The 11204-nt window shown below is 38.6% G+C and overlaps 1 protein-coding gene across 1 annotated transcript; it reads right to left on the bottom strand.

Annotated features, from left to right (window-relative positions):
- Positions 1 to 9644: 9644 nt before the first annotated feature.
- Positions 9645 to 11204, bottom strand: LOC103129120 (serine/threonine-protein kinase pim-3-like). Its single transcript, XM_016664838.1, has 6 exons — positions 11196 to 11204; positions 11033 to 11080; positions 10723 to 10941; positions 10342 to 10519; positions 10077 to 10247; positions 9645 to 9978 (listed from the first exon to the last, which is right to left on the bottom strand). Exons 1-6 carry the CDS (start codon positions 11202 to 11204, stop codon positions 9887 to 9889), a joined length of 717 nt encoding a protein of 238 aa, XP_016520324.1. The 3' UTR covers positions 9645 to 9886.

The following is an 11204-nucleotide window of genomic DNA, read 5'->3' as shown; positions in this document are numbered from 1 at the left end:
ACATTGTAGATCTAAATATCAGCAAAATTTGTAATTTTGGCTGATTAGTACTGTTAAGTTTAGGGTAATTAACTGCTGGCAATATTACAATATTTTTTTATGAACTTTACAATTACTTATATTTTTACAATATATTTCTGTATTTTCTACATTCATGACTGTCAAAATTACTTAGGATATATGTTTATTGTGTTATGATAATTCCATGTATTTTCTATGGTAACAAAATGTTTTGAATATTACGGTCAAAAAGTGTTGGTCTTTTACCGTAAATTTACTGACTTTTTTTTTACAGTGTACTAATTTAGAACTTTACACTGATATACAAATTGAGTGTAAAGGCCTGGTGAACACCACAAGAACAAACAAATTGATTTTAGTGGTTTGCAATTCAGAAAAGAAATTTGAAACAATTAGAGATTAAATGGTTTAGGATTGAATGAAAAATTCTGAAAGAAATTTTGCTACCTTTGCAAAAAGACAAGTTCTGTCTAAAACCTATTTTTCAAGATTGTAATGAATCATGTCAGCATATCTAATGCTAGCTGCTGCAAAGCGTACCATCACCTCATGCTAGCTTCATTTGAGTCAGGTTCAGGAAAGAAAACTGAATTCAAATCAATATGGAAAATGGGAGAAATCTTGGAATATATACAATACCAACTGTCCACCCAAAGTAATGCTCCAGTTCAGTACCGATATCTGAACCATGTAATGAGAAAAAACATAAGTATAGTCTGATAATTATTTTAGCCAATTATGATTTTGACTGAAGAGGCCAACTGACTGATAAAACAACCATTTGTATTCTGTAGAGACTAATGGCAACAGAGTTGAAATGTATTAAAGCTCAGCAGAGGATAAAATGGATTCATCGACCTCCAGCTATCACCATCAGCTACTGCTGAATGGACCGCCGCAACATGTTAGGTTGATTTACATCATGGAGGATAAATGCCTTTTCGCATAATTTCTATTGCGTCCCACAACTCAACAGACTTACCCATAAGTGGCATATTTTCCCAAGGTCAGCAGCAAATCACAACTATTGCAGCTTATCGCAAAGAAAAATGATCAGCTGGGAATTATGTTTGTGTGGCTTATCTGTCTTTGGAACAACAAAACAAATTACTAAAATAGTTTAACAGTACGTTACAGCGGTACCCTGTAAAGTACTGTTAATATGCAACTGTCGAAGTAGTCCAATACTCCCATGTACTACACACAAGATTTTTAATTGTTTGCATGCATTTTTTTCTTTATTTTTGATTCCAAGTGTTTCAATAGCTCAAATACAGGTGTGGTTTCAACCAGAGATTTAAAATAATTTATATATTCTCTTTCAGAGATAGGAGCAGAATATGACTTATTTTTCCCCCCCCCCAAAACTCGCCTCTCTTGTAAGGACACTCAGAGGGGACCCGGAAATTCAACCACACACAGAACTATACAAAAAGTGAAAGTTTATTTTCTCAGATACTGGTTTCAGCTCAGGGAGGTCAAACACAGCACTGAGGAGAGAGTGGAGAAGACTGGTGATGCACGGATAAAGGAGGGGTATCTGAGAAATGTTCAGCTTAACTGACCTGTAGAGCAGTGGACGGGTGGAGCAGAGGAACAGAGGGTCCGATGACAGGGAGATGCAGGAAACCAATGGAACAGGGTTCTGAGGAGGCAATGAAGATCTCCACGGGGAGATCCAAAATGCAACACCAAGGGACTGTGTCGATAATCAGGCTGAGGTCATACACAGGAGGACAGAGAGAGCAAACTTAGCTTTGAGGGACAGGCAGTAATCGGTGGTCGTGAGGCAGAGCTTGGGTCAGGGTCCAGAAATCCAAAATAGACGAGATCCGTGAAGGGCTTGGCAGGAGGGGTAAATCCGTGGTCAGAAAGGGGGTCAAAGAAACACTGAAGGCTTGGACGGAAACGCTGGATCTCTACTGGCTCATGGCTGTCAATAATCTGGCAAGGAAGCAGAAGCTGAGGGGTGTTTAAGTAGGGCAAGGCCCAGGTGGAACAGGTAAGCAATCTGGCGAGGCAGGTGAACTGAATGAGTGCCTAACACAGCATGGACAGGACATGAATCATAACATCTCTAATATTTCAAAACAGTTTTAGTGTCGTTGAATTTCTTTTGAAGATGGAATTCATTGACAGAAATGCAGTTCATGTTCTGTCATATTGGAGTTTTTATAAGATACAATTTATTGACAGTCTGGATTAGCCTCTGCTCCACAGTGACCCTGGCATGGACATTACATCTGCACAAAGCTGTTTCACAATCTGCCTGAAATTGAAAGGTTTCTGGGTCGCCACTGTAGGTATCCTGATTTATTTGATGACTGCTGCTCAGATTTGGAGAACAGACTGACACCCAGAACCTTTGAGCTGCAAGACAACAGTCCTAACAACTGCTCATTTATCCAGCTCCTATGAAAATACTTAACATACTTCATTTAAGTTTCATGTGGAAGTACTCAAATTAAATCAGCCTAAAATGGCTTACAATAATACAGTGTTCTCCCACCTAATATTCATAAATTCAATTATCCATGGATTTTTCTGTGTAACTTCAGTCATAAATATTTGTAGAAAACTTAGCTATTAAAGGGTATCTAAAATATTCAAAAGACAATGTAGCTTGGGAAGCTGAAATACTTCAGCACAATGCTACTTGTCATGCTATTTGCATAGCACCCAATCTAGGAATACCTTTTATTTTCCTTGTCACTGATTAGCTGCATCCCTCGGCGCGGAAATAAGGATAGATATTAGCGCATAGCACTGATGGTTTCCACTTAATTCATATTAAGGTATATTTGGGGTTTGAACTATTAAAGTGGGGAGGTATTGTATAAGTCTTTTCAGCCAAAGTCTCCATTCATTCATGGAAAGTTCCCAGTTAGGATCTGAAATCTTCTAATTAGGGGGCAACAGTTTTAACCTCCTAAGCTAAGACACAACTCTGTCTGTTTCACATTAATAGTAACATTTTTCAAATCGTTACAGTTACTGCCTTATATTGTGGTTTGTGTGTTGAATGTGGCCCCCCCTACCCCCACCCACCTTTTTAAGGCATGTTCATTTTATATTGGTCAGCTGAAAATAGATGATAAAAAACACATATTATGTATTAACTTGCAAAGCTTACTGTTTACATCCAACACCTAATAACTCATCATCACAAATTTAGAAAATGTTAGAGTTACTGAAGAGGGACTGCGTTACTTCGTCTGAGACTTTCAGTTGCCCTTATTGTGAAATGAAAGTCTCTATAAGAGCAAGGGATGTTTTTGTGAAAGTTTTATTGTTGGTTTGTGTGGGATTGTACCTGCATGTCTCCATCAAAGATGTCTGCATGTCATGTAACTTCATCCAGGCTTCATATTAGCAACATACTTTTATGAGCCCCAGATAGGCAGGCCTGGATCTCAGTCTTCACTGCATTTCATTACTCCTTGTTCAAAATTGAAAATACACAACAGTAGCATAATTATAGACCAAATATTTGAGAAAAAATATTTAGAAGTTTATTAAACATTAAAAAAAAAGAAAGGATAAAGGTATTTTAACTTTTTTGTTGTCAAGACATTATGAGTAAAGCAAGTATAGAAACTGCATTATGTAGAGTGGTCAGGTCTGGGCTATGCTGCACTGCATAAAAATGGGACACTTAGTTTTACTTCTATATACAATAACTACTGGGTAGCTAAATTAGTTCTGCTCTGACCTCTTATCTCTTAGATGTTCTACCCTTATATCCAGGTTGTCTAATCTCAGTGTGGCTGGTCATTAGGATTAGGGCTTGCCAGTTTTGCTGTGTCATGTTTGCTGGACCCCATCACTCCTGGTTTAGTCAGTTCCCTTACATAATCTTTGTAATACTGACTCAGAAGCTGTTTCTTAGTTATTCTGGGTGTGGTATTTTGAAGTGTCCATATCATGTGCCCACCATTGGGTATTGTTGACATAGTAGCCTTCCAGCTACCACATGTCCACTCTCTACCACATGTCTCCATTACCAGCTCACTTCCTGTCACAATTTCCAGGTTTATAGACCTTCTGATAATTTGTACATCTGTTGCTATTTTTTTTTTCTTCAGAAGTGCCAGTCGTAGAAGCCTGAAGTCGTAGACCAGGGATCTACAACTTCAGGCTTCTAGGGACAGTGTCCTGTAACTTTGCGACGTGAATCTGAATCAAATAGCATGTCTCGCTATGCAGTCAAGTTGAGAGTATTAATACAGAGATTCAACCGGCTTTACTCAAAACGTCCACAGACCGACACACTCTTACCTTAATACTCTATGTCAGGGGTATTCAACTCAAGTCCCTAAAGACCAGTATCCTGCTGCTTGTAGATGTGTCAAATGAGTAAAGTGCCTCTTCAGTAGGCAGTAAATTTCTCCAGAGTCCTGCTAATGACCTGATTGTTTTAGTCAGGTGTGTTGAAGCACAGACGCATCTCAAAGTTGCAGGATATCAGACTTTGAGGACTGGAGTTGAAGACCCCTACTCTACAGGTTATCTGCAGGGTCCATCCCAGGAACACAGGTTCAAAACTTACATACATTTGTTTATGTTTGATATTTGTGTTTTTATTTGAACAAAATATCAAGATCCCATTAATGCAAATTACTTTTTTTACATAAGTATTTTTTTCTTCAAAAACATATAAATAAAATGGTCATTCTTTACAAATTCTTTAGCAGACTGCGGATGTAAAAGAACTGATTCATTCAACTATTCATGTTCAAGATGCATTTTACCCACTCTCCCCATCCCCTAATTCAGAGTAGGATTAGTAGATTGAATTTGTTCATCAGTCTAAATTTTGGAACTTCATTTTTTAGAGCTGTCACATTGTTCTGATGACAAGATTTCCTAGATTTGACTATAAAATTTGGAAAAAAAAAATAGATATTTCTCAGTATTTTAGCTGTTTCCTGCAAAATCTCGGTCACCGACTTTGTGTATGAGTTCCACTTTTACAAGAGCATCTGGATTTCACATATGAAAGCCTGGCTTTCATAAACTGTAGTACAATGAAGCTCACCCATCACTTTGTTGATGTGCAGTGAGAAAGATTCTCTGAAGAACAGCTCTGACAGAACATGTAATACCAGCATGTTCAGGTGAGAGTGAAAGGCAGAGTTTTCACAGTCCTGCCTGTGCCTCTTGAGACTCTTGTCACCAAAAGTGGCTGATTTGATGTTTATGGTGATTGTGGTTCAAGCTAACTGTACACTCTCACCATGGAAACAGGAATCGTCTCACAACAAGCTTTTAGAAGGAGGATTGATTGTTAATTTGCTTTGCATAACCCTCTCAGGTATCCTCTGTTACCCCAACAGTTCCCATGTGATGTATAACCAGAGCGGCCTACATCACTCTACTATAACAGCTGAGTGTAAAAGAAAGGAAATCATTTAATCTATGACTGAAAGTGTTAACACTGAGCAGTGGATACTTGTGGTGTCTCAGGCTATTTTCTCTGTAAAGTTTGTGAAGAACATTTTCTTAAAAGGCCCAAGAAGTTATTCCTGTCATTAGGAGCTTAGAGATATTAAATTCTCCTTTTATACTAGATATGACATACATTTATAGAGGATAGATAACTGCAATGAACTTAGAAATAAATAAATGGTTCAGTATAGTAATTCATGTGCAAAATATTGCATCAAAAAAAAACAAAAAAAACAAGGACTTTAAACCCATTAGCACCTTTGACACAGACCTCTGTGCCGTGCTGATGTTTGCTTTGCAAAGTGGGGGAACAAAATCCTCCTGACCACAAGTGGGAAGCAAAGCCATAACATGGTCGGTTTGGTTAACATGAAGCCAGTAGCCAGTCCTCCCACTGTTTCTATGATGACCAAGTTCATACCTCAACGATGGACTGCCACTGATACTGCAGGTTGCTTCACTTTTGTATTAGGTTGTTTTGTTTTGGGTTTTTTTTGTGGATGCTGAAAGCAGTCTGGGTATTTAGCATGGTGAGAAGTGGGAGCTGAACACTTGCAGGGCTACTGAGCTGAGACTATGTAAACTCTGGGAAAATAAAGGATGCATAGTGTTTTATTAAACCAAAGCTGAGGAGAGTGTTATAAGAACTTAAATATAAACACTTTATGGCTTATTTTGTCCATATATGAAATGAGGAGTTCAAAATGGAGGGGATAATTGCTGACTGGGGCCAAAGAGACAAAATGGAGTTGATGCAATAACAACAGAGTTCTCTGCTTATTATGACAGGTAAATGGGAAGAAATAAGAATGATAGTGCTGAGAGGGAAGCATAGACATGATTGAGCCTGAAGATGATAAATAGCATAAGAATCATTTTGTTTAGAAGTGTGCTTTTGAGTATTGCCTGTCCAAAAACAAAACATGAAGAGATTTGGATAGAATCAATGGGGCACATTGGAAAGGAAAGAAATATTGGTACATTACTGACTTTTGTAACCAAGAAGGGATACTGGTTGAACCATCTTTGAAAGGTAGATCTTACATATATTAATACAATGTTTTGGATGTCATAGTCTGTAAATGTTGGTATTTTACTGTAAATTTTACAGTGTGCCAAATCTCAGTTTTAGATGAACTAATAACTTGTACTCCTAAATACTTCAAACTAGAGAGGACATGATGTCCCCATGAAGCTCTTTGTAGCTTTAAGAATTTAGATTGTTTTGTCTAAACTCCTTCTATAAAAACTAACAGTTTGGATAGCATCTTAATATATACATTAAAAAGACTGATACTGACTTCCAAAGTTTCATGAGTGAAAACTAAGGAACTCTTCCCAGGCCTTTCAAATTCCAGTACTGGAGCCTTGTGTCACTATTCATAGGCCAGAGATGAAAACATTTTAATGGTAACTTGATTATGGAACGACAACCCTACATGAACAAATAGGGAAAGAATGATAACTGGTTTAATTTTAGAAACATGTTATGAGGGAGTGGATAAAACAATAAACCAATAACTGAAAACATATAAAGCAAAATATAAGAACCACACAGTACTGAGGTGTGGAGAAGGATGGAGATGGAGGATGGAGGTTGGGGTCTGAATACAGATGCATGCTAAATTTGTCCAATCTGAATTTATAAAAAAAGAAAAATCCTGAAAAGGTCAAATTTTCTGTCAATTTCACCAATATAAAGTACCATGTGTTGTTCTATGAAATAAAATTCCAATGAAATAAAGGGGAAAAATACTTTGATATATAAAAGTAAAGTTGAAAAGTTTAGAATGCGTGAATACTTTTGCAAGGCACTGTTTTTGCAAATAAACAGGAATTTTCAAGAATAAAAGGTTCAGTTTTCAGAAATTCATTGCTGAAAAATTAAAAGTATATGCTTTTTAATAAAGACAGAAATAACCTTTTGTATTTGTGTTCCTAAATACAGAATGATTCCACTCACTCATCTGACCTCAGCGTCCTTTCCTGCAGGTGTAGGAAAGGACACCTGAGATTAAGCAGAATTTATTGATGTTATTTGGTTATGGAGACAAGGTCGACCAGCAATTGCTTGCTAGAAGCTCTTTCCCTCCAGGAAGGTGCTTACTGCAGTTGATACCCATCATTATTTATGGTCTTTCTGCATCAAAGTCTAGGAATCGCTCTTGGTCTGACCCCGCCCTGAAGCCTTTATGCCATGTGAGACCCCACCTGAGGTGAAACTCACAGACAGCCAAGACTTCAAGACCATAGGGGTACTCAAACCCCTCCACCACGTTAAGGTGGCGATTCTGTGAAGGGGAGGAAACCAGCAGACTGCATCAAAGCTTCATATTAATGCAATCCCCCATCCTGAGCAAGCACAGGGCGACAGTGGAGAGGAAACACTCCCCTTTCAAAGGAAGAGACCTCTAGCAGAACCAGGCTCAGGATGGGCGGCCATCTGCCTCGACCGACTGGGGTTGGAGAGGACAGGAAAGTGGACAAGACAAACAAAACATACACTGGAGCTCTGGCTCTGATGGAAGAACAGACCTAAAAATGACAAAGAACATGTTAATAGTTAGATATTGTTGTCTGAGTGGAGTTACAAAAACAGCTCATAGATGTCTTCCAGGATAACCTAGATGTGGAGGAAAACATAGTCAACAGAACACCTGAGAGACCAAATGACAGAACATTACAATAACATATCAGGTTTGTTGTGTCTGGTCCAATCTCTGGATTTGGACTAAAAAGGACAATTATCCATATTGTATAATTAACTGTATCAATCTAAAGAAAAAAGAAAGTGTTGGGTTCAGGTAGTGAAGTAGAGAGTGCACAACACTCATAAAGATATACAGAAAGGCAAGAGAGTGGACAGAAGGTGAAAGAGGATGGAGGATGGGGTGAACAATGAAAATGTGACTACTGACGAGCAAAAACAATATACTTTACACAAATATATATGTAATAATATAAAAAATAACATAAAAAAATAAATAACTGAATTTAAAATATTATTTGAAACAACATTTAAACTCACAATTTAAAGATTTTTTTAAGTTTGGGTGTGATGGAAAAAGTGGGATACATCTTGCACAACTCTCCAATTGACCTAACACTGATATTTTTGTAGAATGGTGATAAAAACCAAAGCATCCAGGAAAAACCCACACATATTTAACTGAACTAATAGACTCTTTTTAGACTATGGGAGGATTTTTTTCTCCCAAATTCAAATCGAGTTCAAATCTCCAATTAAAGGATGAACCTGGAGCACCCAGAGAAAATTCTTGAATCCCAAATGTAGCTAATTGTTAGGTTCTGTGTTTTCCGTGTAGTTATTTTTGAGGTTTTCTGTGTTTAGTCCTGTTCCTGTCCTGTCTTCCCTGTTGATTGCTTCCCAGGTGTGTCTAGTTACCTGATTACCCTCCCTGTGTATTTAAACCTACCTGTTGTCTTTGTCTCTTGTTGGGTCCTCGTCTTATGTTGTCTATTCCTTGTCTGTTGTAGTTTGTAGTTCAGTTTCTCAGTAGAACTATTTAGTCCTGAGTTTCTGTTTATTTTGTCGTCCCAGTGGAACTGGCTTAAGTCCTGTGTCGGCGTCAGCTTTTGTGCTCAGTCATTTGCTACCAGTGTTAGCTTCATTTCCGTTCACTGTGCTGCCTACTTGTTTGACTGTTTGAGCTGATTTCATCATTAAGTTAATCATTTTGTCTATAACCTGGGTCCAGCCTGCGTCTCTCCTCACCACCCTCACCCCCGCCTCATGACATTAATGAGCATTTTCTGTACGAATCTTTAGCTACCGTGTTTCCCCGAAAGTAAGACAGTGTCTTACTTTCTTTTTATCCCCAAAAGCCCCACTATGTCTTACTTTCGGGGTATGTCTTATATTGGAAAAAAATTGTCAAATGTCGAATGAACGTATGGAGAGGGGGACGGCGCAGGCGTGGGCAGGAGGCGGCGCGCAGCTAGATGAGAGGTGTTTTCCCGAAAAGTAAGACATATGTCTTACTTTCGGGGTACGGCTTATATTAGCCGACCCCCCTGAAGCCTTCAGATACGTCTTACAATCGGGGGTGTCTTATTATCGGGGAAACACGGTAGGATGTTTCAACAACAGGAGGAAACCGGAGCACACGGAGAAAATCCAAAATCATGCATTAACCTAAGGGATGTGTTTTAGATTGCAGGAAGAAACTAAAGTGCCTGGAGAATACCCCAAACATTTAATTAGCCCAACCTAGAGGAGAAAACCCAACATTTCTATATTGATGTATGAGACATTCGTCAGACTCAGAAGAAACCAAACATCTAGGAGAAAACCCAACATATTAACATGTCAATTAACCCTAAACCCAATCCTCATCCTAAATTAGACTAGACTAAATACTAAAAAGCTATAACTCCAATGTCTGTGTGTGTATGTTTAAGAAAACCATGGGTGACTGAGCAGTTCTTCCAGCGTGGGACGCTCCTTTGGCTGTTCCTTGAGGCACTTGGTCATAAGATCCTGGCAGTCTGGAGGGTCAGAGGTCAAAGTGCAACAACAGTTAGAGCTGCAAACAGAAGAGATTTATATATGCTGTGAAAAGATATAATACAAGTGTTTGTCTAACTCTTGGAAAGCCTCTTGTTGATCTTCAGCTTGTTTGTGAGGAAACTGATGGTTTTGAACATCTTGTTGTGGAGAATTTCAAACAGGAGCACTCCCAGCTGCCACACCGTTGTGGGTCCAGCAGTATATTTCTTGAGTCTGTAAAATTCTGGTGGGACGTGATCACGGGTACCTAAAAGATGTGTGAGAATAAGACAGTCAACAAGTTGAAGAAGGCTAAAAAGAAGTTCTGTTTTCACAGCAGAGACAGAATAAGAATATCATACCACGGAGAAGTGCAAATTTCCTTCCGCGGTCAAAGCAGCTTAGACCGAAGTCTATGAGATAGGCTTGTGGGCCTTCTGAGCTGCTCTTAATCAGGACATTTTCCACTTTAATATCTCTGTGGAAGATGTTTGCATCCTGAAGCTGAATCGTTGCTTCCACCAGCTGTTTTAATATGATCTAAAAGAGAAAAATGATTTGAATCTCAAAATTCTGCATAGTTTGATGTTGGACTTTGGCAACTTATAAAGTAAAATATCATATGGATTTTTTTTTTCACATTCTGTCAGAGTAAAACCAAATAAATTAATGTATTTCTTAGAGATATGTGATTAACATAAAGTATTGCAAAATTTCTAAGTGGAGGAAACATTGGACTCTACCTTGGCCTCCTCCTCATTTAGACAACCCTCATGCTCATCAAGATAGACAAAGAGGTCCTCTGACGGCATGGGCCTCTCCATCACTAGAACAAGCTCTTCTTCCAGCTCATACCAGTCCAGCAGGGACACCAGGGCCAACTGCCCTGATGAACTGGTAGTTAGATTCCTCAGCTTCAACATGATGGCCACCTCCAATGCCATCTTCCTGCCATTCTCATCCTGAAACATCAAAGCAAACAGGAGAAACCCACAATGCATCTGGAATCCAGCAAAGTCTTAAAGTCAGTCTTAGATGCTGTTGCTCACTTACCTTATGTTTGAGAAACACATTTTCTTTTGGGATGTGTTTGATAGCCACCTATAACATTGAAACAAAGCATTGCTCAGCAATGGGAATATCCTTAAAGAGATTGTTCAGACTTCCTAAGGTCAGTATGTATGGAGTTCTCAGTAATACTGTAAGGTGCACTGACAAAAACCAT

The sequence above is a fragment of the Poecilia formosa genome, unplaced genomic scaffold (assembly GCF_000485575.1).
Source record: "Poecilia formosa unplaced genomic scaffold, Poecilia_formosa-5.1.2 Scaffold516, whole genome shotgun sequence".
Taxonomy (NCBI): Eukaryota; Metazoa; Chordata; class Actinopteri; order Cyprinodontiformes; family Poeciliidae; genus Poecilia; species Poecilia formosa.
The sequence above is the reverse complement of the archived record's forward strand: the minus strand, read 5'-3'. Positions and strand labels throughout refer to the sequence as shown.